Here is a 27,225-nt window from a genome sequence, read left to right on the forward strand (position 1 = left end):
TAACAAGTTGACTGTCTCAGTAGTGTTACTAGCGCCTCACATTCAAACATGTTGTGTTGACTTCTAAATATAGGAAGGGGAGGGATTAACTCAGGAAACCATATCCGAGTGGGTTAAGTCAGGATTGCCCTCTGTGCTCATTCACCTCTTAAAAGAGTTGAGAAGCAGGCCACGTGGGCATCACAGGACACAGAGTTCCCACTCGTGTTAAATATTTTGGTGGTTGTTAATTTTTCTTCACACTGATTGTGCTTCTGTGTCTGTATATCTATATTTATTTGTCTCTGCATCTAGCTACCTACCTATATGTGGTTGCCTGCTCCTTTTAAAAAAACTTATAGGGCTTCCCTGGTGGCGCAGTGGTTGAGAATCTGCCTGCCAATGCAGGGGACACGGGTTCGAGCCCTGGCCTGGGAGGATCCCACATGCCGTGGAGCAACTGGGCCCGTGAGCCACAACTACTGAGCCTGCGTGTCTGGAGCATGTGCTCCGCAGCGAGAGAGGCCACGATAGTGAGAGGCCCGCGCACCGCGATGAAGAGTGGCCCCCGCTCGCCGCAACTAGAGAAAGCCCTTGCACAGAAACGAAGACCCAACACAGCCAAAAATATAAATAAATAAATAAATTAATTAATTAAAATACCTAAAAAAAAAACCTTACAGTCTTCACTGACGTCTGATGTTTAAACCATCTATCTAGTTTTTACTTCAAGGACTATTTTTTCCTTTTCGGGGTTTCTGATTGATTCTTTTTCATATCTATGCATTCTAGATTCATATCTGCCTGTTTTCACTTCATAACTTTTTATTCTTTTAACAGGTGTGTGATGTATGGGGCAGAATTAACTGGGAAGTGCCCCTGGGGGCTCACTCTGGGTTGCCTGGGCAACAAACTGGCTGTCTTGTTTGCAGGGTGGGGTGGGGTGATGTGAGGGGCAGGGCAGCGTCTTCTCTCCTAAGAGGCTGTGCACTAATTTGGCTTCTCATGGGACCTAAGGCTTCTGCCCCTCAGCAGGAGCATTCTCATTTCTGTGGGCCTCATAGCTCGTGCACCTGGTCAATTCCTACCAACGACAGGCACCTGAATCCAGACTGCCTGGAGCCTAAGACGTTTTGTGTACGTCCATTGACCCGTTACTCTCAAACTTGCCCTGCGAGAAGTTGCTACGAGGTAGGGACAGGGGTGGTTACTCAGAAGTGGAGACCCAGACTGGTGTCCAGCAGAGCAGCCGTACCTCTCTGGGGGGTGATGGAAGGCTGGGGCACACACGCCTTCTCTTCTCTGCTGGCCCTTGGCTTGTAGTTCCCCCTTTCCCAGTAGAGCTCTCCCTTATCCCTGCCGAGTGACGCTATGGGGTCATCCCGGGCCGTGGTAACCACAGAGGGGTCCACCTGGGGTGAGAGACATTATTCCTCACTTTATCTCTATGATTATTTTAAACGTACTTATATTTCAAAGTCCTTTCAGATTATTTGATTGCATTTCACTGGGAATGATATAATCTCATTATTGATTTTTTTGTTGTTGTCTTTCTTAGCATTAACTTTCCTCACAGGTATTTGAATTTTAGATTGCTGATTTATCTTACTGAGAGAATGAATTCCTTCCTTCCTTCCCTCCCTCCCCCTTTCCTTCCCTCTTTTGCTTTTTCTCTGCTTCTCTCTCAGCACCCCTTCCCTGTCTGATGGTTTTTCTCTTAGCTCCACATCTCATTACTCTTTAAAAGCAAAACTCGGTTTCCATTCTTTGCCAACCACTTCTGATCTTTTTTCTTTGATGAAGCAAACAGGCAAGGAGGCTGATCCCTCTAGAAAGATATCTTGAAAGAAAATGGTGCTTTCCCAAGTGTTAGTACTTTGATTCTGCACAGCAGGGAAATAGTTCTATATAGACTTGGTTTCTTCAGCAAAACTTGTGATTGACTAACTGACTCTTGGCAAAAGTAACTGATAGAATGTCTAACCTTCACTGCTTGGTTCAGAAAGACTACATGAGTTTCAGACAGAATATTCCTACAGGATCTGACCAATGAGGGACCCTGTGACAACTGCATGGAGAACTTTTATCCATTCATTTGGGAGAGTGCTTTCCTGAATTTTCCTTTCATGGAATTTGTTTTCTTGTCTCCACTTTCTGTTTTTGCCCTCAACCTCCTTGTATATTTATTTTACTTGTTTATATCACATTACATATCTCTGTCCTTTATGTCTGAGCTGATGTTACTGAAGGTGATTGCTACACATGAGTGTCACTTAAAGTCCTTTCACAAGACGTGCATCTGAAAACTAATTTTTGGCTTTGAGCCAAATGCTACTTATACACATTCTCATTCTATTTGTTTGTAATGCAAATTCTTAAATGTAATGCTTATATCTCCTGAGTATGTTTCTTCCAATTACTTCCAGGATAAGAATCTTTTTCCCTCTTGTCTTCTGGCCTACATTTAAAATTAATGCCGTTTTAGCATAAACTTATTATTTCCTTTCATGTTATAGAGGACAGTTACTATTTTATTCATTTTTTCACTTTGCCATTTGTTCTCAATTTCATATAAGTTGGCAGCGTGGATTCTAACTTCCTATATGTTTTTTTCCTCAACGAGTGGCTTGCAAGGAAATTATAGAAGTTGATTCATTCAAATCAGAACCACCTGTGTCATTGGGCCAGGCAGCAGCGTTTCCTTAATGATTGCTTGCTGAAGAGGGAGTCGAAGAGAAGGTGCTGATTTCTTCCCCTCACCTTCTGTACATACAGCCCCCTCTCACAGTCACACTGGGCTGTGCTCTGAGGTGACTGTGACTAAGAATGCTTTCTTCACATAACATCAGGTACCAGACATAGTCTGTAAGGGCTCTATTTATATCACTGTTTTCATTTCCTGCACAGTGCTTTGTTAGTCTTTGTCACCCTGCTGACTAAAAGGTTGTCTATGCTTTCTAATTTCATATAATACTGGTGAGGAGCATATTAAAAAAGTATTATATAATATAAATAAAGTATTATAGAAAGTATTATAGGAAAAGTACTGTACATTGCTGTGCTATAGTGGGTTTCTGTTGTGCTCCTATGAAAGCAGCTATTAGTTTACATCAAACATACCTATCATCAGTACATTCCCTTTTTTCTGGAATATGTCTTTAAGCAAAGAGAATGCACTCCAGTGGTACATCCTTTTTTGGTTACTTATTTATCAGAGATATAGATAGTCAAAGAGATTTGGAGTGTTTTCTAGGATGTCTGATTAAACATCATCAAATACTCATTAAAATGGCATCAAATGAATCTGAAAATGCCATGTTTGTATTTGTCTTAGGACAAAGGGAAGGAAAGGACAAAGGTTTGGAGTAAGACTAAGAATATGCATTTACCCTCTAGAAGGGCAGGGATTTGTGCCTAGGTTGAGGGAAATCTGGAGGGACGTTATCGGCCAGTGTTGGTGGACACAGCCTCTTCCCTGCACTGTGGATCTTGGACCAAGTCTTCAAGCAGCCTTAGGTGCCAGCCAGGGAAGCAGAAACGACCATGACCCCATGATGGTCTGAATTAGCTTTACAGGCAAGGTCAGATAAGTAGTTCTAGGCTGATGTTAGGGTTCCTGCATCCCCCTGGATATCATCCCGAATGGGTGGTGTATGATGTTAGTCTTAGGTGGGAGGGAGAGAAAGTACCTCATTCTCCCACAGTGAGGCTATCATTCAGTTCTCTGAAGGAGGTGCTATTTACTAGGAAGAGCTTCAACTAAATTATCATATGGTTGGTCCGTCAAGTATAAAAGACTGAGTATTAGATTTTTTGTGTGTGTTTCGGAGGGAGGTGGGAAGGGAAAAGGATGGCATTTGACATCTGAAGTTGGGAGGAGGGTGATTGGTAAATGATGCCACTGATTCAGTTAAATAGTGGATACAGGAAGAGAAGGCTAGGAATCCAGACGGTGAGCAGAATGCTTTGCAGTCTTGCTGACTTGATGACATTGCTGAGGAAGGACACCTGTCACTTCACTGGGATGGGGACAAAGAGAAGACATGCACTGAGCTATTTATTTTTAATAGATCTTTACTGGAGTATAATTGCTTCACAATACTGTGTTAGTTTCAGTTGCACAACAAAGCAAATCACCCATATGCATATACATGTCCCCATATCCCCTCCCTCTTGAGCCTCCCTCCCATCCTCCCTGTCCCACCCCTCTAGGTCATCGCAAAGCACCAAGATGCTGCTTCCCACCAGCCAACTATTTTACATTCGGTAGTGTATATATGTCCATGCTACTCTCACTTTGCTCCAGCTTCGCCCTCCCACCCCATGTCCTCAAGACCATTTTCTATGTCTGCCTCTTTATTCCTGCCCTGCAACTAGGTTCATTAGTACCACTTTTTTTTTTGTTTTTTTTAGATTCCATATGTATGCGTTAGCATACGGTATTTGTTTTTCTCTTTGACTTACTTCACTCTGTATGACAGACTCTAGGTCCATCCACCTCACTACAGATAACTCAATTTCGTTTCTTTTTATGGCTGAGTAATATTCCATTGTATATATGTGCCACATCTTCTTTATCCATTCTTCTGTCGATGGACGTTTAGGTTGGTTCCATGTCCTGGCTATTGTAAATATGCACTGAGCTATTTTAATCACAGCTGTAGTAGATGCAGGAAGCTCTACATTGTAGGATTTGGAAAGTTCTTTTTTTTAAAAAAAGTGATTGCCCTTGTTTAAGTTAAGGAGCCAGATCCTCATTAATTTGTGCCCATGTTTATTTAGTTCACCATATGGTTCATACAATATTATTTTCTTATATCATTTTTGCTATTGATCTGAAAGGAGTTTCCATGCCTGATGCAAAATAAATTTGAGAGCAATGCTGTGTTCAGAACCACTATTTGTTTAGGTATTCACTCTGAGTCTGTCTAGAGCCATGCTGACTATCTAATTTCTAGACTCTTCCCTAAATTTCTAGACCCTTCTAGACTGTCCTTGCTATGTTGTTTCTGAATGTATTGCTTTATGTTACAGTATATACTCTGCAATTAAAAATCTAGCCACCTCAATAAAATCACTTAACTAAGTGGTTCCCATATTCCACTAGAGGAAATAAATTCAAGTTCTTCCAGATGATAGGAAACAATTACAGTAAAGTGCAAGTATTTTTGGAGTTCCATATTTTTTCTTCATCACTGCTGTCAAAAGGATAATATGGATATTTACTATAAGCATGGCATTGTTCTCAGTGTTACACATTTTTTTTTTTCCTGAGCCTACTCAGCTCTGGGACTCTGCATAAATTATAATTCTACATTTTACACATAACTAATATTTTGTTGTTAGGATAAAGCCAGGGCTTTGTAGATGTGGACACTGATGTAGGGCCAAATTTGAATAAGATATAAAAAATATAATTAATTTCTTCCCTTTCTGGAGGAGAACTCTCAGAACACCTTTACTCAGAGAATTTTGGCATCACCATAAGAAAACAAAACCTCACTGTAGTTATATAGTTTACATATTTCTTAAATTCCCCCAATCGCTGTTTTGGGATCTTCCAGATGTTCTGTGGGTTAATATTTTTGCTCGGTTTAATTACATTGAATTATTTTCTGAAATTAAAGGGGGCCATTTATTGAATTCTCCAGCATTGCCTCCTTTTGTTGACTGCTGGCAATTTTAAATTAAAATAATTTTTCTTCATCATTCCCATACTTAGAAAGTTTAGCATTGTCTATATCCTCCCTTGGGCAGAACTAGAGAAGATAACTTTTTGTAATGTAGTACATCTTCCCTGAGATTACTTTTCTTAAAACAAGACAGTTGCTTTTTTTGCAGGCCATTGTTTGAAAAATAGACTTAAATATATCTGCCAAAGCTTTGCCTGTATTTCTGACTGATTTTTTTTTAAGTTGACATATGTCAGAAAGATCTCCTTTCCACCTTAGGAGCTTTGTCAGTCTTTAGACTCGGTAACATCTTAATCCTGGCTTGGAATACAAACTTGGTTTTCTTTAATATTTCTTCTCTTCCAGAAAAAAAATGAATATGGCCTTTTTAAATTCAGTCTTCACCTTTGTGATCAGAAAAAGGAAATTTAATTATATTTCTAGCTTTGCAATTTCTATTTCTCATCAATAAATTATTTTTGCTATCAAATAGAAACGCTGTTTGTCTCATGCTCTGACCTCCAGCCTCTGCCATCTAAACAGTTTATATTTACATGAGCCACTTGGGCCCCTTCCCTCTTCTACACTGGTTTCACTTACATATATAGTTTTACATTTTCTTCTACAACTTTTTCAGATTCACTTAGTGTTTATTGTCTTGTAGACAATATCTCCCATTCTTTTTTCTCTTTTATTTACCTGGGGTGGAGATTGGATTGCTTTCATTTCTTTCCTAGGATTTATTAGCATAGATGACACAACCCTGGAAGGAAACAGTAACAGTTTGAATACTTGCAGTGTTTTTATTCTTTACTTTTTGCAGTTCCAGTTCCATTGAGTGAAAGAGATAAGGTGGTCAGAAAATCTTGGAGAGTATCCTGTCATAGTAAAACAAAGTGAGATTTAAAGGAAATGGTAGTGAGCCATAGAATCAGATGCTAAAGACAGTTTTAGTAATTGAGTCATTGACACATAAAAGAAGTTTAATACAGTAGATTATTCTTTTGAGGAATTTAGTGGGGGTAGTAATCTGAGATGCAAGACTACTTCCCAGAATGGGCGGTATCACAGAAAGTGCTTGGTTGGCCTCAACTTGGCCATATTTTCAGAGAGTTCAGAAAGAATCAGTAGAGAGTAGAAACTGTTCGTGCACAAGAAATGGAGATGAAGCAGAGAGAAGAGGCAGGGGGAGATGGAATTTAAAAATCCATGCTTCAAAAGTTCTTTTTCTCTGAGACATAGCAGGGAAGGTAGACGGTTTTGTAGATGATACTGGACATTTTCAGATGGAGAAGAGGCAATGTCATGTAGGGGAATTTCCTTATGCTCAGTAAAATGGGAGGAGAGTTACTTGCTAAATGGAGTTCAGATTGGGAGCCTCCGTCTTGGACAATATTTGCCTGGAGAGAAGTCAAAGAGGAACACGGAGCTTACTGAGCAGTGGTGATGACACCGCATGGACCAAGTCACTCACCTGCTTGAAGCCTTCCATCAGAATTCTTTGACTAGCAAGGAAAATATATATATTTTTCTTTCTTGGTTTGCATTAATTTTGTGATTTTTCATGGCACACAGTAGGAAGAACAGGGACAAATAAAATTTATCAGTTGGCTTCATATATTTTTTACTTTTTCCTGAGCTTAGATTGGAGTCCCCTTTAACTGTGAGTCCAACACCTTCAATGTAGTCAGGACTTTAGGGTGTTTTTTAACCCACGTTGAACTTGACATTCGTCCCAAGTGCAATCTTGTACCTGTTGTAAATCAGGGAGGTGGTCAGGCCCCACTCCATCTACTGTCCACTTTTGCAACATGGTTTGTCAGTTCTTGTCATTTTCTACACACTGTTGTGCTTTTCTTTTTCCAGTGCCTTTGGCTAAGGTGACTTCTTTGCCTAACAAGTGTCCCCCTGCCCTTCCACACCTCTCTCATACTTAACTAAGTAGTTTTCATCTTTCAAGACCTTAGCTTAAATTTCCCCTCCTTCATAAAGCTGTCTAAAGCTATAACTAGCCTCTGTCTCTCTCTTTGAATAGTGAGTTCTGCTCAGTTCAAATCTTTATTTTCATATTTCTCCCTGTTTTCTTAGGTAAACTGTAATTTTCTTGTGGGAAGAACCATATCTTCTATTTCTTTTATATCTATTCACCATTGCCTAGTACCAGGAATGTATTAAGTCTTAATAAATGTTCAAGTATTAAATTGTAAGTGATGTCTTATTTTCATATAGTGACTCCAATAGTTGATATTTAAAATATGTAACTCCCTGTATTTGTTTTTTTATTGTACTGCTACAGATAATGGTTGTTATAATGAAATGCTTTTGGTGTTTCAAGTCCTCTTAATAAGCTTTATTAATTTAGTAATTTAAAATATTATTTTTAAATAAAGAAATTTTTTTTTTCATTTTCATGATTCTGTACATGGTTGGTTGGCCCCCAGTCATGACTCTTAAGGATGTCATGGTAACCTGTCAGAGAATTCTTGGGTTAAGGTGTTTTTTTCTCCCATCTCTGAAGTGTTTTAACATATCATGTTATGATATGCTCCTTCAGTCTTTTTTTTTTCCCTGAAGTTCATCCCTGATAATTAAATTATGCCTCCTATGCCCTTTATTTTTACTATTCCTTTTCCTATAGGCAATATAAAGTCATGATATGTCTGATACATTTAGCATAAGGAAATAGACTGATAGTGTTACCTGTAATACCCTTTCCTTTTAAACTTAACTCATTAATTATTAGTAATGCCATAGATCTTATAATTGGTTGTTGTTGGGATGTGGTCATTTGCATGACTCATTTAAGCCAAGGAGCTTTTTATGGGATAAAAAATACCAAGGAAACATTTAAGTTGAATAATAAATTCATCACAAAATAATTACAAGAAGTATTTCTTATTTATTACAAAAGAAATAAATTTATTACGAAGATATATAGGGCATAACATACATCTTTGTGTTTATTTTAGGACTCAAACATTTTAAGTCCAGTGCAAGATGGAACAAAGAAACCTCAGATTGACAGCAATAAGAGCAACAACTACCGGATTGTAAAGGAGGTCAGCAGATGTGAAATATTTCTATATGAGTTTATACTGGCATGGCAAAGAAATTTTGTTCATTTATTATATTTAATATTGTATATGTTATATTTAATGCTTTTCTTCTTCTTTGGAAAGATTTTGATTAGGCTAAGTAAACTCTGTGTACAGAATAAAAAGTGTCGGAATCAACATCAACGATTACTGAAAAATATGGGAGCCCATTCAGTGGTGTTAGACCTGCTGCAGATACCCTATGAAAAGGTAAGTTCTTAGGTACTGTTTTCCTTTTTAAATTTTGATACAATTTCAATATAGCAAAGTTACAAAGAATTTTTTTCCTTGAACTATTTGCAGGTAAGTTGCCAACCTGATGCCCTACCCCTGAGCCCTTTAGTGTATATTCCCTACAAGTATAACCAAGTAACAACCTTCCAGATCAGGAAAGAGCATCCCACTCTACTGCTACCTAATCCTCACATGCCATTCACATTTCTCCCATCATCTCAATCATGTCCTGTTTGATAAAAAGATACACTTCAGAAACAGGAGCTGTTTGGTGTCATGTGCATTTAAATGTCCTCATGCTGGAACTCTTTGACATTGACACTTTTGAAGACAGACCAGCTATTTTGAAGACTGTCCCTTAATTTGGGTCACTTGATGTTTCCTCATGATTCGATTCAGTTATGCATCTTCGGCAGGAACGTAACAGAAGTAACACTAAGTTTTTTCCACCACTTCCTATCAGGCAGCATGAGATTTTGATTTGCCCCATGACTGGTGATGTTTACTTGGGTCACTTGATTAAGGTGGTGTCTGCCAGGATTATCAGTGAAGTACTCAGTTTCCCTTTGTAACAAATATTTTGTGGTGTGGTTCTTTGAAACTAAGTAAACATTCCATTTTTTTTATCAAACTTTCCATTTATTCATTTATTTATTTTTATCAGTATGGACTTACAGATGCTCTTATTCAATAGGTTATATTAGGTTTCTAGCACTGTTTATTTTGATTGTCCCAGATTTGGCCAATGGAGCTCCTTCAGGCCAGCTGCCCTGTCCTCTAACATGGTCCCATCATTCTTCGAGTAGTTCCTTGCTTTTTTGCACATTAAAATATTCCAGGCTCCCTTGCATTTTTCTTGTTCCACCTCTGGAATTAGCCATTTATTCAAGAAGCCCCAGTTCCATTTGGGGGAGAATGGTATTTGGGAGAAAAATTCTGAGAACTAAATGTACTTATTGCTGTGGAGGTTTGCCTCTCCAGGCCCTTTAAGTAGACAAATCTAGAGAATATATGTGTGTGTGAATATAGTTATTCTCTTACTCCATCTCATCTTCCATCACCACTGCTGCCCATTCCTCCTTATGAATGCCCTCTGCACCTCATGCAGGCTCTGACCCCTCCACAAGGGTGGATGCCCTCTTCTTCTCTCTTGGGCACCAATGTGCTATGCCAGGCCCCTCTCTGTGGACACCCTCCCAACTTGGACTTTTCACTTCTCATACTGGATTGCCCCCTGTCTGACTTAGTTACATTTTAATATGTAAATTTATAAGGTGGTATAATTCAAACTAGGTTAGATAATGCAATAAAAGAATTATTGAAAAGCAGGAAAAGGTATTAAACCTTAAAAAAGGTATTTATTTTCCAAATTATTATATCTTTGATATTGTAACATGGGCATTGGACATGTGATCAAGTCCCTTTTTCTACTATTTAGTATAACTGTATTGTTGAGTATTTTACTACTACTTTGTGTTTTTGGGTTTGCTGTTTTATTATTAATCACATTTTTATTGAAGTATAATTCACTTACAATATTATATTAGTTTCCGGTGTACAACAGAGTGATTTGATATGTCTATACATCACAAAATGATGTGACCATACAAAGTTATTACAATACTATTGACTATATTCCCTATGCTGTATATTACATCCCTATGACTTGTTTATTTTATAACTGAAAGTTTGTACCTCTTAATCTCCCCCACCTAGTTCACTCATTCCCTCCGATGCCAGCAACCACTAGTTTGTTCTCTGTATCTATGAGTCTGTTTCTGTTTTGTTATGTTTGTCATTTGTTTTCTCTTTTAGATTCCACATGTAAGTGAAATCATACAGTATTTGTCTCTGTCTGATTTATTTCACTTAGCATAATACCCTCTAGGTCCATCCGTGTTGTCACAAATGGCAAGATTCCATTCCTTTGTGGCTGAGTATTATTCCATTGTATATGTATATCACTTCTTCTTATTCCATTCATCTGTCAGTGGACACTTAGTTTGCTTCTGTATCTTGACTATTGTAAATAATGCTGTAGTGAACATATGGGTGCATATATCTTTTTGAATTAGTGTTTTTGTTTTCTTCAGAAAAGTACTCGAAGTGGAATTGCTGGATCATATGATAGTTCTATTTTTAATTTTTGAGGAAACGTTATATACTGTCTTCTGTAGTGGCTACACCAATTTACATTTCCACCCACAGTGCATACAGGTTCCCCTTTCTCCACATTCTCACCAACACTTGTTATTTGTTTTTGATAATAGCCTTTCTGACAGGTGTGAGGTGATATCTCACTGTGGTTTTGATTTGTACTTCCTTGATGATTAGTGATGTTGAGCATCTTTTCATGTGTCTGTTGGCCATCTGTATGTCTTCTTTGAAAAAATGTCTATTCAGTTCCTATGCCCATTTTTTAAATCAGGTTGTTTGTTTTTTTGATGTTGAGTTGTATGAGTTTTTTGGTATATTTTGTATATTAATCCCTTATTGGATATGTCATTTGCAAATGTCTTCTCCCATTCAGTAGGTTGCCTTTTCATTTTGTTGATAGTTTCCTTTGCTGTGCAAGAACTTTTTAGTTTGATTAGGTCCCATTTGTTTATTTTTGCTTTTGTTTCCCTTGCCTGAGGAGACATATCCAAAAAGTATTGCTGAGACCGATGTCAAAAAGTGTACTTCTCATATTTTCTTCTAAGAGTTTTATGGTTTCAGGTCTTAGATTTAAGTCCTTAATCCACTTTAAGTCTATTTTTGTATACGGTATGAGAAAGTAGTCCAGTTTGATTCTTTTGCATGGAGCTGTCCAGTTTTCCCAACACTGTTTATTGAGGAAGCTGCCTTTTCCCCATTGTGTATTCTTGCCTCCTTTGTCATTCCTTCCTGATGCATTTCCACCCCTCTTCACCAGCCCAGAATGTCTAAATCAAGTGATTTTTACTTGCATCACCTAAAGCTTGAATAAAAGGTTGAAGAATTTTTCTACACATCGCTGAAAATCACATACAATGTGGCATCCTCTCTCTCAGAGATCATTCCTTGGTTAATTGACCGTAGTTCTTGGGTTTATCTCTGGGCTCTCTGTTCTGTTCTGTTGATATATGTGTCTGTTTTTGTGCCGGTATCATACTGTTTTGATCACTGTAGCTTTGTAGTATAGTTTGATATCAGGGAGCATATCTCCAGCTTTGCTCTTCTTTCTCAAGATTATTTTGGCTATTCAGGGTCTTTTGTGGTTCCATATAAATGTTAGAATTATTTCTGGGAAAAATGCCATTGGGGTTTGCTTAGTTTTGATAACTAGATTGTTCAGAAACAAACAAACAAAAGCATAAGATGACAGTTTCAAAGAAACACCAATTCCAGTAGAACTGGCCCTGATGTCCTTCTGTGTGGCTGGCTTTTCTGTGGGAATTGGGTGTTCCTGCAGCTAAAGTTCCTTTGATGTCTTTTCACTATCCCTGGATTACACACATAAAGGAAAATGTTAGTAGATTTTGAAATAAAAACTTCCTATTTTCAAGATAGGAATGGAGTTTTCTGGACATATTTATTAGTCTGGTTAGTTCATCCCTATTTTCAATGTGAGGAAGTGAGTCTATTAATGATCCGAAGCAGTTTATTTAGTTAATAGATGGCATAAAATATAGACTCTCAGGTTAGGAAAAAAGAAAACATTAAATTCATTGAATATAAACTATTACTCAAAACATGAGTCCATTTTGTATATCTGACATTGACCACATGACCTACCCAGAAAAATTTTAGGTTGTTTCAGTGATATTGTTAAAAGACCACTTTTAAAAAGAGAACTTTGCATTCTTTGTGAGTTTTGAGACTTAAGTTTCTTATTGAGATTCTTATTAGCAATGAAGTACCTTATTGTAGGACTTTGGAAAATGACAGTGAATAAGGAAACAACTTAAGAGTGTGTGTGTTAAGAAAGAGGGGGACAAAGAGAGTGGGGAAAAGAGGAGGTCAGAAAGCGAAGAGAAAAAGGAAAAGAATGAGATGGAAAAAATAGACAAAGTAAGTCACCAAAGGAGGGTGCACAAAGAGGGGAGAGGAGAGACTAGAGGTAAGGTCAGAACTATATATACAGAGAGAAAGTTACAGAGTGGGGAAAAGAGGGCAAGTGAGTAGAGAGAAGAAAGAGTGGGGGCAAAGCAGGAGGACAAGGGAGTGAGAGCAGGAGAGAAGGAGCAGAAGGGGCCAGAGGAGGAGGGATAGATGCCTCCTGGAAAAGTAGAAAGGGAGGAGTTGGAGAAAGAGGGGGATAGAGATGGTGGGGAAGGAGGAGAAACAGAAAACAAAAGGAACAGGAAGATCCAGGTACATGGAAACACTGGGAAAGATGGGAAATCCAAGAGAGGGGAGGAAAGAGAGGGATTGGAGGGTGCAGACCAGAAGGGAGCGGAACCCAGGAGAATGAGGGGGCCAGAGAGAGAGGGAGGGGGGACGGCGGGGGTGTGGGGACAGAGGCAGGGCAGAAGAGGCAGCTTTGTATGGAGATGGGAAATTGTAGTGGACAAGCAGGAAAGTTGGGGAGAATGAGAGATGGGCCGTGAAACAAAAAGGAGGAGGAAAGAGTGGAGCAGAACAGATAGGAGGAGAATTAAGAGAAGGGGAGAGACATCTACAAAATGGGGAGGGTGGATGGAGCGGGGTAACCGGGAGAGGTGTAGACGCAGAAAGGGGAGCATAAAATAGTGGCATGGAGGAAAAAATGCATGTGCGAAAAAATATATTCTTTGATAATATTTTTGCTCTGGTGTGTTTCTCTGTATCATGTGCTACTCTTTAACTTCCAGAATGATGAAAAGATGAATGAAGTAATGAATCTGGCCCATACATTCCTGCAGAATTTCTGTCGGGGAAATCCACAGAATCAAGTTCTCCTCCATAAACATCTGAATTTGTTCTTAACCCCTGGTGTAAGTATTTGAGTGGCTTCTAATATTTATAGTAAAGTGTCCATCTCATTCGTTTTAGCAACATTGATGGATGGAATTTTATTCATCTTCATCACCACATTTTTTTCCTTGTAGGGGGTTCTCCTCCTAAAAGTGAATACCTTTTATTTCCATTAAGGAAACATTTAAAGAAACGTGAAAAATTACACAGATCTTACCTGCAGATGACAACTTCATTTATATGTACGTAGTTTAATGTTAGGAAAAAGATGTGGTAGGACAAAGACTAACTCTGTGATGCCATGAGTAAGTTTAATCTGGAAAACTCAAAGGTGGAGTTAGCTCTGCTCTGTAAAACATGTGTTGGCGAATACTAAGGAACAGCTACTTTTGAATAATACATAATTAAATTAATCTCAAGAATACTGTTGCCAACTTGTTGACCTTTATAATGAGCTCCGTTTTCCAACTAAATTCCTTTGTGAGCTCAGTTTTTTTTTTTAATGCTGAATAATCTCAATGCACTTTGTAGAAGACTTGCACAGAAAACTCACTACAGTTTTGCGTAAAATAGGAAACTGATCACAAGCTGTGCAATTGGTCTAAGTACTGTAGAATAGAAAATTGATCTTGTCAGAGTTACAAGGGCACATTCCTCTGTGTGTAGCTCCTTGAAGCAGAAACCATGCGGCACATCTTCATGAACAATTACCATCTGTGCAATGAAATTAGCGAGAGGGTTATCCAGCACTTCGTGCACTGCATTGAGACGCACGGCCGCCACGTGGAGTACCTGAGGTTTCTGCAGACGATTGTCAAAGCAGATGGTAAATATGTGAAGAAATGCCAGGATATGGTGATGACCGAGGTATGTTCTCAGTTTGCATTTTATCAACTTCACATAAACAATATGCTCAAATATAGGTTTTCTGTTATTCTAGAGTGAAAAACAATCCCCCAGCAACATAGGTTTGGAAAATAAATTAAGTACGACTACTTAAGCACAAATGTATTTTGCTTAGACCTAGGGAAGTAGCGTATCATAAGTTGATGTTATAATTTTCTAGGAGTTTATTTTTCTTTTTGATTCTTAATGAATTTGTGTATTTTAAATAATGGGTAAAATCCTATGAAACGTTATAGATTATTTAGAAGGAAAGTGATTAAATTTTATATTTTTAAGTTTCAATATGTAACAAAAATGGATTAAACTCTGCTTTTCGAGTGCCCTTATTACTCGGTTCCTGAAACATAGAATGGGTGTTCTTTGCTACTATTTACAGGGGGCTTTGAACGGAATGAAACTAATGAATAGAAATTATCCATCAGTGATTCATTATATAGGGAAACTTAGCTATTTAGAGTAAGTTAAAAATTTAAGAAAAGCAAATGGATGAAGTACTTCATTTATTTTGCCCTTTTCAATGTGATGTTTGTCATTGAGCAAGATTTATACAATGAATGAGTTACTCACTAGGAACCAAGTGATACTTTGGAGAATACTTTGAGCCTGTTTGGGTAAATCATTGCTCTGTGACCTGATGGTTCTCTAAAGGCCTGTATGGATTAGGCAGCTTTCAAACATGGCTACAAACAAGTTATATAATAGATTATATTGATTTGGGGGGATTTTCATAATTATGTACCTTAAATTTGAGAGTGGGAGTAGTTTCTGTATTGGTACAATGAGTCCCTCTTGCCCCATAGAAATCTTAAAGTTAATTCAGCTTGAAGCCTTGAATTTTAAACATAAATTATTGTTATTAACATTTAAGGAGGATTTTAAACTTGTAAAATTTACCTCTTATCTGTATTTACATTAACATTAGCCCTTCATTGCCTAGAAATGTGAGAATTAACTTTATTTTGGAAAATCATCATGGAAAGACTTAAAATGGGAAAGCAGCAAATAGTTAAGCCAGTCCTATGGCATTTATTAGGTGAAGCATTTCTATGTGTAAAGAAGTATTTATAATATTATGTTAATATATAAATTTTTGACCCATATACATTCACTTTCAACAAAACTTTCTGTGTAAGCCAATTAATTGTCATCAATTTAAATATTTTATCAATTCAAATAAAATAGAGAAAAAAATTACATAATCTGCGTTCTCTACCAAAATATTTCACATTGGGGTTAGAAAATTGGTACTGTAATAGACAATAAGAATTGAGGCCTGCGCAGGTCCTGACCTGTCTGTGGTTTGGGGTTGCTATCTGCCTCATAAAGCAAAGTAGAGGGTTTGTCTTCTGGGAAGACAAAAGTCTTCTCTGTCAAAACCTCTTACATAGTTGGCCTTGGCATCTTCCAGGAATTGTAGGGCAGGGATTGAGACCTCGTGAGTCTGGGTTTTCAGTTGAGGTAGAGAGAGAAGACAGTGATTATGAAGTCTGGAGTGGGGTGTACTTACCTCCAGAACTCATCACTGTTAACTCAGCCTGGGCTTCATGACAGTCAAAGTGGATTCCTCAGTAAAATAATAATACAGTTTCCCCCCAAAATAGACAAGACATTATGGTGATAGAGCAATAAAATTACCACCTGCTGGAATTCTCCATTGAAGTTATATAAACGAAACAGGGAGGAAAATTTATGTCCTACAAGCCCCTACATATTCATTCTTTGTCTCTCTCTTTTAAAAGTTGTCTTTTTCTCTTTATTTCTCCCATCTCTGCTTTTACCTCCATTCTCTACCAATATCCATGACACGTGAAAGCTCCAAATTCTCGTAGAGTTGCATTTGGTTCAGTGTACTTGCTTACTTATTCTGTCACTATTGAAGGAGATGGGGGGTATTTTATTCTATAGTAAAATTATACTTACGAGATTTCTCATGCTTGGCAATGGAGTCTACCATTCGAAGTAGAAGAAAGTAACTTCATTGGAGTATTTTGCAGGTTTAATTTCAGTGGGTGACTCACTGAACAATTTACTGTCATCTGTGTCATTAATTCTTGCCCCTATCCACCTCTCCCATGTCTCTCCGACTGGTTTTGATAACATTCATAACTAATCACTTGACACATGCCTAGAATCTTTTTACCATCCTGCCTTGGTGTAGTTCTGCATTTGCAGTGTTATCTATGTTTTTACAAAGAGATGCACATATTTCCAGATAGACCAAGCCTTTGGAAATAACTGCAAGGATGAACATTTGGACTGCTATGTCAACTCTCTTATTATCATTTCAGTTGATAAATGGGGGTGAAGATGTGCTGATATTTTACAATGATAGAGCATCATTTCCCATCCTTCTCCATATGATGTGTTCAGAGAGAGACCGAGGGGATGAGAGTGGCCCCTTAGCCTACCACATCACCCTTGTGGAGTTGCTGGCAGCATGCACAGAGGGGAAAAATGTCTACACCGAAATCAAGTGCAATTCCCTTCTGCCCCTGGACGACATAGTGAGGGTGGTGACCCATGACGACTGCATCCCTGAGGTAAGCCTGGCAAAAGCTTAGCAGCTATAGAATTGTTATTAATTTTTAATAAGTGCCAGAAGTCCTCCTACTATTATTTATAATGAGAATATATTTAGTGAAGGAATTGTAGTTAGCTATACAATTAGGAAAATTTAAAAGAGCATAAAAAGTTTACTCTTTTGTTCTACAAGAAACTATGAAAGATGATAAACCTTTTTAAAGTATAGCCGCTATTAGTTTACTAGAAGCTACTATAGGAATTTCTAGGTATGGCATTGTGATCAAACTGAAAAATTGACTTGTAACCTCTAGTATGTTCCTGAGCATAAAACAGATGCTTCATAAATAATTCACAGTCATCAATAGGAGAGGCTAGGATGGTACTGCAGGATCACTATCAGATTCTCTAGGTTTACCTTTGCTTTATGGAGTAGATGCATTCTTGGAAATATGGACACACATTTTGCTTTATTCACACATCATCGTTTACCCTCCTTCCTTGTTTGGCATGACGGCAGGGAAGAAACTCATTAGAAACTGGTTGTCTGCCAACAAGATTAACGAGGCTTCCAGGGATGTACATTGCAATAATTTTTTTCTTTTCTACCGTTGTGGTGTATTGTTGCAAAGTTTATAAACATGTGATACACTAAATCCAAACATTTTAAATCACAGTAACTTAAAAAGGCATCAGGTTAGGTTAACTTCCCTACTTCCAAATAGTCCTACATAGTGATGGACTTGAAAGTATATTTTTATGAAATTTTGTAGAATTGTTGATACCTCAAACCAAGGGTACTTCATGACTTGATTGGTTTGAAATAAGACGGCAAAGAAAGGAAGCATAGTGTAGTGATTAAATCTGTGGGTTCTGTCTTTATTTGAGGTCCTGATTCTGGCCATGCAGTTCTCTCTGACATACCACTCTAACCTCTTATATTCACCTACTTCACCCCTCTTCATCCTTCAAATCTTGATTCAAGCATTACTTCTTCAAGGAAGACCCACCTGGCTTCCCATAGTAGAGTCTATAAGAGTCTATAATTTGAAATTTGGTATTTGAATTTTATTAGTAAAAAATATCTGTAGCCTTCACATTCTTTACCAAGATTATAAGCTAAATGAGAGTAACACCTGGGTCTGTTTGTAGTCACCATTATATTGTCTGAACCTGAACCTACATTTAATAAGTATGTTCTGAATGAATGAACAAATGGATTAAAGAATGAGTCAGAATCTTGGATCCATTACTTTCTAGCTGTGTGACTGATTCCAACAGGTTACTTAACCTTCTAATCTTCAATTTACACAATTTTGAAGTGAAATAATTATAGTATGTACTTGATAGGATTGGTGGAGGATTAAATTAAGATATTACATATAGACTGCTGAAGGTGTTTGGCATGTAGCAAGCACTGAATGCATATTAACTGCTGTCAAGATGATTATGATAATGCACCAAATGGCTCTGATGTCTCCGTGACACAGGCACCCTGCCATTGAAGATTTGCTTCAGGCCTCAGTCAGGTAGAGATAAGTACTGAGGGCATGAAAGCTGGCCCTGTATTCCTTATGGTTCTAACTTGGATTCTATGAACCCTCTGAAATTGTTTACATGATTTTTTTATGTGTGTGCATTTTTCTGGGGAAATTTATAGCATTCATCACATTCTTATACAGAGAGAGAGAGGAAAGAAAAGAAGAGGTGAGAAAAGAGAAGAGGAAAGAAAAGGAAAAACAAAAACTATTGCCCTATGCACTTTAGAAATGGTATATGTTGGTGAGGCTCATGCCAGTCTTTTATGAGGAACTTTGCTAAATCTGGAAAGGAACTTTACTACATCTTAAAATAATTCAATTTTTTTTTTTTTTTTGGTAAACTGTAAACCTGCTTCTTCTCAGAAATAGTAATTTAAATGTTTTTGAATGGCAATAAAGTATTATTTAGTCAACATATTGAAGCATTGTATTAGATCTCTCTTGGTTGCAAGTGACAGAAACCTAATTTAAACTAGTTTAAATTTTAAAAGGGAATTTTATTGGCTCTTGTATTTGGGAATTTGAAGAATAGTTGTTCACGTGATTCAAGAGGTTCAAACAATGTCAGAATTCCTTCTATCTCTTGTTCCCTTTTCCTTTGTGGTTTTTGCCTCATTCTGTTTATCTGAGCATAATTTTCCTCCATACACCTGGAGAAGATGGGTCTTGGAGTCCAGGTTGACCTTGTTCCATTTTGACAATGAGAGAGGGGGAAAGAGAGAGAGAGAGAATATGAATGAATGAATGAATGAATGAATGACAGAGACAGAGAAGGGGAGGGGAGGTGGGGAGGGGAGGGGGAGAGGAGGGAAGAGAGGGAGGGAGAGAGGGAAAGGGAGCACTTTTGACTCCTAGTGTCGGAAATATGTTAGACTTGGTTTACATGAAGTTCACATTCTCACACCAATCACTGGGCCCAGGGGAATGGAATACTAGGTCATGTGTTTACCCTGGATCAGGGGGTGGAGTGTTTTAGTAGAAGAAAGGAGATGGGAATGCTCTCTGGGTAGACCCAAAGTATACTATAATTTACTATAGGAAATAACACAGTTTCAAATAACCATTCATAATAGATATTTGAAGATGAAGAATAAAGAAAAAACTCACTTTCTTTTCTATTTGAAATTTGCACAGGTTAAAATTGCTTATGTGAATTTTGTTAATCACTGTTATGTTGACACTGAAGTGGAAATGAAAGAAATCTACACAAGTAACCACATCTGGAAATTATTTGAGAACTTCTTGGTGGATATGGCAAGGGTAAGTTACATGTTGATCATTAAATACTACTTCATGTTTAGTAAGGTTGTTGATATACATTTTGACTAAACAGTATCAAGCATCTGGATGAAAACCTAGAATTAAACCCACTATGTTTAGATGTCATCTGTTACATTCAAAAAGTTGTGACTGAGTTTCATAAGACTGTGAGATTTAATGAGTTAATGTACTCAAAATGCCAGTACAGTGTATATGGCAGCAAGGTGTTCATTTTCACTTTTACAACTGACCATGTTGGCCTGTTAGTAAATGGAATTTTAGTAGCCTTTTTACATTGTTTAGAGATGATATTTGGCAGAGGTCAATTTGTATTCGACCTTGTATCATGAATGCAATTATAAACCATAGATGGAAGAGATCTCATGAGGTCTTGGATACTGCTTTCGGGCAGGTAGGTATTTGCAGACTATTTAGGACCCAGCACTGCCCACTGTTGCCTATTCCACGTCTTCTTTGGGAATGTGCTCCAGTAATTGAATCATCTGCTGCTTTCACTCATGTCAGTCAAAATACAGTCTGCTTTTTACTTCGAGTCCATTTTCTCATGTTTGGCTTTTTGGGGGGTTGGGGAGGACACATGGAGCTGGCTGGCATTTTCTAGATACTGTCTAGCATGTTTTTGCTCTGTTAATATTGAGGAAATGAATGAACGAAGAAAGGAAGGAAGGAATCTTTGATAGATAGCACTTAATTTTAGTTAGTATCTTAGCCCCTTTTTTGCCTGCTGAATGATAATGTCCAGGGTGTATTATTTTAGTTTTTCTGTGGGGGGAGGATCTTCTCCAGTTTTCCCATTAAAATTATGGGACATAATGTTCAAATAAGAGTTTCACTAATAGAAGATAGTGTATAGCTAACTCCTTAGACTTATTATGACTTATGGTGGCCTGTCCCAGTCCTTTGGCTTCCTACATTCCTGAGTGCTGGTAGTTTACATGGGCTTCACTTAGATGTACTGGAGGAGAGGGGTTAGTGAAGTCGTGAAGTCCACATGGATCGATGCTGATTGCTATCCATTAGCTCACTGCCTTCCTGCAATTCTTTCTGGAAGGAAGGAAGGCTAAAGGGATATAATAAAACATTAGCTGCAGATCCAGACATCCAAGAGCAATCTTAGATAATAGAATAAATCACATATTCCAGTCCAGGAACTCTTTTATTTAGTCAAGGCGTGCAGGTGGAATGTACTTATTTCGCCTTTGGTATGGGGTAGTATGAGTGAGCTCTGCTGTGTTCACGCATGTGTGAAGTAAGGCAATCCTGTTTTACTTCATTTCTGTAGACCTTAAAAGCCACTCGTTACCTTCCTCAGGTAGACCTGCACCTGTGGAGGAGTCATCCTGTTTTACACAGGACTTACATACCACTCACATTTACCCCCATGACCTTGTGAAAGCCCTTGTAAGTGACTGGCCACAAGTATCTCCAGAGACCTTGGAGTAAACGATGGTTTATATGCTGATGGCTGAGCTTTAAAACTGCACGTGCAGGAAGACATTAAAGAGATTACAGACTGATTTGCAGAGTTGCACAGTGCTATGGACTAAAGATAAGCTTGAAAAGACCAAGGTCACATTCTAGGCAGCATGATCTGCAAAGCTGAAAGGATTTTTATTTTTAAACCGAAGAAGGCTTGATGATAACTGCCATGGATTATGCTACCTTGGAAACAGTCTTTCCATTGATGTGTTTATTCATAAGGCTAAAGGGTGTATATTCTTTTTTTTTAAAGTATGCATGTAGGGAGGATTTTTATTTTAGCTATTCAATATTTAAGTAGACATAGTGTTATTAGTATATAAAGGCTTTAAGGGAATTTCAAGTTTTCTTGGTCTATTCAATCATTATGTCTAACCACAACAGCTTCACTATATACTGCAGAAACATTTTTTTTCTTTCCTTCTTGTTTCCCTCTGATTTATATTTTAAAGCAGCAACTGTCTTATCCCCTCACCGAGAATGACAAAGACTCACCCTTCCTACTTCAGGGAAGGGACAGGAAACCTGACTTTTCCATATTTGGGATTTGTCTTTCCCCCTGTGAAGACAGATTCAGGAGTCACCACACACTTTCAAATTCAAATACAAACAAAAATATGGTTAAATAAGTAGAATGTAGCTTTTGAGGCGAATTTTCAGTTCAGTAGAACAGTAGCTCTCAAACTTCAGTGCGCAGCAGAATTATCTGGAGGATTTGCTAGAACACATGTCGCTGGGCCCCACGCCCCTAGTTTCTGATTCAGTAGATGTGAGACTTGGCATTTTTAACAAGTTTTCAGGTGATGCTGAAGCTGCTGGTCCAGCGACCACACTTCGAGAATCACTGCCGTAGAGCAAGGTAGTTAGCGGTAGGCATTTTAGAGTCATCAGCCAGGCCAGAGTTCAAGTTTAGATTCTGTCTCTTACTAGCTCAGTTATCCTGGGCAAGGTGCTTACCCCTCTGACCCTGAGCTTCCTTATTTGTCAAATACATGCAATAATAACACATTCCTTATGGCGTTACTGGGAGGATTGAATGAGGTAATATGTATATAGCTCTTCGCACGTGCTCGGCACTTAGTAGGAGAGTTGGCGCCATCATCCATTTTATCCCTATCATGGTTAACATCACGGGTATTATTACAAGGTTATACGTAGCCTTTGAAGCAATTTCAAGTAGCTTTCCCAAGACCCGATAATAATGTCGAGGATAACCTAAAGGGGGACCGTCTTACACAGGCAAGAGCCAGAAACCATGTTCGTGAAGCTGGACACACACAATAGTGACTTGATGTAGAGATGGACTAAATTCAGATATTACAACAAAGTTATGAAATCCTGGAACAACTGATTTACATCAGTGAGACATGGTGAAGGCAATCTGGAGGAAAGGTATTTGGTACATTGGACCTAAAGAATCGTAGGATCGTAGGGTTGAAAGAGACTGGCGGTCCTGCAGTTCACAGTTTTTAGCACCTGCCTGTATATTTCCATTTACAATGATCTCACTACTTTTTTGTGAGACAACTGATTTCATTACTGCGCAACTTTGTTAGAAGCCAAAATTGAGCCAGATTTTTTTTTTTTTTTATACAGCAGGTTCTTATTAGTTATCCATTTTATACACATCAGTGTATACACTGATGTCAATCCCAATCGCCCAGTTCATCACACCACCACCCCCACCCCCGCTTTCCCCGCTTGGTGTCCATACATTTGTTCTCTACATCTATGTCGCAATTTCTGCCCTGCAAACCGGCTCATCTGTACCATTTTTCTAGGTTCCACATATATGCGTTAATATACGATATTTGTTTTGCTCTTTCTGACTTATTTCCATCTGTATGACAGTCTCTTGATCCATTCACATCTCAACAAATGACCCAATTTCATTCCTTTTTGTGGCTGACTAATATTCCATTGTATATATGTACCATATCTTCTTTATCCATTCGTCCGTCGATGGGCATTTAGGTTGATTCCATGACCTGGCTATTGTAAATAGTGCTGCAATGAACATTGGGGTGCGTGTGTCTTTTTGAATTATGGTTTTCTCAGAGTATATGCCCGGTAGTAGGATTGCTGGATCATATGGTAGTTCTATTTTCAGTTTTTTAAGGAACCTCCATACTGTTCTCCATAGTGGCTGAAAAATTTACATTCCCATCAACAGCGCAAGAGGGTTCCCTTTTCTCAACACCCTCTCCAGCATTTGTTGTTTGTAGATTTTCTGATGATGCCCATTCTAACTGGTGTGAGGTGATACCTCATGGTAGTTTTGATTTTCAGTTCTCTAATAATCAGTGATGTTGAGCATCTTTTCATGTGCTTCTTGGCCATCTGTATGTCTTCTTTGGAGAAATGTCTATCTAGGTCTTCTGCCCATTTTTGGATTGGGTTGTTTTGTTTTTTTAATATTGAGCTGCATGAGCTGTTTATATATTTTGGAGATCAATCCTTTGTCCGTTGATTTGTTTGCAAATATTTTCTCCCATTCTGAGGGTTGTCTTTTAGTCTTGTTTATGGTTTCCTTTGCTGTGCAAAAGCTTTGAAGTTTCATTAGGTCCAATTTGTTTATTTTTATTGCCATTACTCTAGGAGTTGGATCAAAAAAGATCTTGCTGTGATTTATGGCAAACAGTGTTCTTCCTATGTTTTCCTCTAAGAATTTTATAGTGTCCGGTCTTACATTTAGGTCTCAAATCAATTTTGAGTTTATTTTTGTGTACGGTGTTAGGGAGCATTCTAGTTTCATTCTTTTACATGTAGCTGTCCAGTTTTCCCAGCACCACTTATTGAAGAGACTGTCTTTTCTCCATTATATATCCTCGCCTCCTTTGTCATAGATTAGTTGACCATAGGTGCGTGGGTTTACCTCTGGGCTTTCTACCTTGTTCCATTGATCTATGTTTCTGTTTTTGTGCCAGTACCATATTGTCTTGATTACTGTAGCTTTGTAGTATAGTCTGAAGTCAGAGCGTCCGATTCCTCCAGCTCCGTATTTTTCCCTCAAGACTGCTTTGGCTATTTGGGGTCTTTTGTGTCTCCATACAAATTTTAAGATTTTTTGTTCTAGTTCTGTAAAAACTGCCATTGGTAATTTGATAGGGATTGCATTGAATCTGTAGATTGCTTTGGGTAATATAGTCATTTTCACAATATTGATTCTTCCAATCCAAGAACATGGTATATCTCTCCATCTGTTGGTATCATCTTTAATTTCTTTCATCAGTGTATTATAGTTTTCTGCATACAGGTCTTTTGTCTCCCTAGGTAGGTTTGTTGCTAAGTATTTTATTCTTTTTGTTGCAATGGTAAATGGGAGTGTTTCCTTAATTTCTCTTTCAGATTTTTCATCATTAGTGTATAGGAATGCAAGAGATTTCTGTGCATGAATTTTGTATCCTGCAACTTTACCAAATTCATTGATTAGCTCTAGTAGTTTTCTGGTGGCATCTTTAGGATTCTCTATGTATAGTATCATGTCATCTGCAAACAGTGACAGTTTTACTTCTTCTTTTCCAATTGGTATTCCTTTTATTTCTTTTTCTTCTCTGATTGCCATGGCTAGGACTTCCAAAACTATGTTGAATAATAGTGGTGAGAGTGGACATCCTTGTCTTGTTCCTGATCTTAGAGGAAATGCTTTCAGTTTTTCACCATTGAGAATGATGTTTGCTGTGGGTTTGTCATATATGGCCTTAATTATGTTAAGGTAGGTTCCCTCTATGCCCACTTTCTGCAGAGTTATTATCATAACTGGGTGTTGAATTTTGTCAAAACTTTTTCTGCCTCTATTGAGATGACCATATGGTTTTTATTCTTCAGTTTATTAATCTGGAGAATCGCACTGACTGATTTGTGTATATTGAAGAATCCTTGCATCCCTGGGATAAATCCCACTTGATCATGGTGTATGATCTTTTTAATGTGTTGTTGGATTCTGTTTGCTAGTATTTTGTTGAGGATTTTTGCATCGCTATTCATAAGTGATATTGGTCTGTAATTTTCTTTTTTTGTAGTATCTTTGTCTGGTTTTGGTATCAGGGTGATGGTGGCCTCATAGAATGAGCTTGGTAGTGTTCCTTCCTCTGCAATTTTTTGGAAGAGTTTGAGAAGGATGGGTGTGAGCTCTTCTCTAAATGTTTGATAGAATTCACCTGTGAAGCCATCTGGTCCTGGACTTTTGTTTGTTGGAAGATTTTTAATCACAGTTTCAATTTCATTACTTGTGATTGGTGTGTTCATATTTTCTATTTCTTTGTGGTTCAGTCTTGCAAGGTTATACCTTTCTAAGAATTTGTCCATTTCTTCCAGTTTGTCCATTTTATTGGCATGGAGTTGCTTGTAGTAGTCTCTTAGGATGCTTTGTATTTCTGCAGTGTCTGTTGTAATGTCTCCTTTTTCATTTCTAATTTTATTGATTTGAGTCCTCTCCCTCTTTTTCTTGATGAGTCTGGCTAATGGTTTATCAATTTTGTTTATCTTCTCAAAGAACCAGCTTTTAGTTTTATTGATCTTTGCTATTGTTTTCTTTGTTTCTATTTCATTTATTTCTGCTCTGATCTTTATGATTTCTTTCCTTCTGCTAACTTTGGGTTTTGTTTGTTCTTCTTTCTCTAGTTGCTTTAGGTCTAAGGTTAGATTGTTTATTTGAGATTTTTCTTGTTTCTTGAGGTAGACTTGTATAGCTCTAAACTTCCCTCTTAGAACTGCTTTTGCTGCATCCCATAGGTTTTGGATCGTCGTGTTTTCATTGTCATTTGTCTCTAGTTAGTTTTTGATTTGTTCAGTGATCTCTTGGTTATTTAGTAACGTATTGTTTAGCCTCCACGTGTTTGTGTTTTTTACGTTTTTTTCCCTGTAATTGATTTCTAATCTCATAGTGTTGTGGTCAGAAAAGATGCTTGATATGATTTCCATTTTCTTAAATTTACTGAAGCTTGATTTGTGACCCAAGATGTGATCTGTCCTGGAGAATGTTCCATGTGCACATGAGAAGAAAGTGTAATCTGCTGTTTTTGGATGGAATGTCCTTTAAATATCAGTTACATCTATCTGGTCTATTGTATCATTTAAAGCTTCTGTTTCCTTATTTATTTTCATTTTGGATGATCTGTCTATTGGTGTAAGTGAGGTGTTAAAGTCCCCCACTACTATTGTGTTACTGTCAGTTTCCTCTTTTACAGCTGTGAGCAGTTGACTTATGTACTGAGGTGCTCCTATGTTGGGTGCATATATATTTATAATTGTTATATCTTCTTGCATTGATCCCTTGATCATTATGTAGTGTCCTTCCTTGTCTCTTGTAACATTCTTTATTTTAAAGTCTATTTTATCTGATATGAGTATTGGTACTCCAGCTTTCTTTTGATTTCCATTGGCATGGAATAGTTTTTTCCATCTCCTCACTTTCAGTCTGTATGTGTCCCTAAGTCAGAAGTGGGTCTGTTGTGGACAGCATATAGATGGGTCTTGTTTTTGTATCCATTCAGCGAGCCTGTGTCTTTTGGTTGGAGCATTTAATCCATTCACATTTAAGGTAATTATCGATATGTATGTTCCTATGACCATTTTCTTAATTGTTTTGGGTTTGTTTTT

At 37.8% G+C, this 27,225-nt stretch overlaps 1 protein-coding gene across 3 annotated transcripts in view; it reads left to right on the plus strand.

Annotated features, from left to right (window-relative positions):
• The window catches only part of ITPR2 (inositol 1,4,5-trisphosphate receptor type 2), a 521,140-nt gene that overhangs the window by 234,057 nt on the left and 259,858 nt on the right, over positions 1 to 27,225 (plus strand). For all 3 annotated transcript variants that reach the window (XM_057555894.1, XM_007194868.3, XM_007194867.3), the window contains exons 27-32: positions 8,621 to 8,710; positions 8,831 to 8,956; positions 13,795 to 13,917; positions 14,564 to 14,764; positions 17,092 to 17,343; positions 19,999 to 20,124. In XM_057555894.1, the coding sequence (XP_057411877.1) occupies positions 8,621 to 8,710; positions 8,831 to 8,956; positions 13,795 to 13,917; positions 14,564 to 14,764; positions 17,092 to 17,343; positions 19,999 to 20,124 (918 nt within the window). The remainder of the gene's footprint in view (positions 1 to 8,620; positions 8,711 to 8,830; positions 8,957 to 13,794; positions 13,918 to 14,563; positions 14,765 to 17,091; positions 17,344 to 19,998; positions 20,125 to 27,225) is intronic.

The sequence above is a fragment of the Balaenoptera acutorostrata genome, chromosome 11 (assembly GCF_949987535.1).
Source record: "Balaenoptera acutorostrata chromosome 11, mBalAcu1.1, whole genome shotgun sequence".
Taxonomy (NCBI): Eukaryota; Metazoa; Chordata; class Mammalia; order Artiodactyla; family Balaenopteridae; genus Balaenoptera; species Balaenoptera acutorostrata.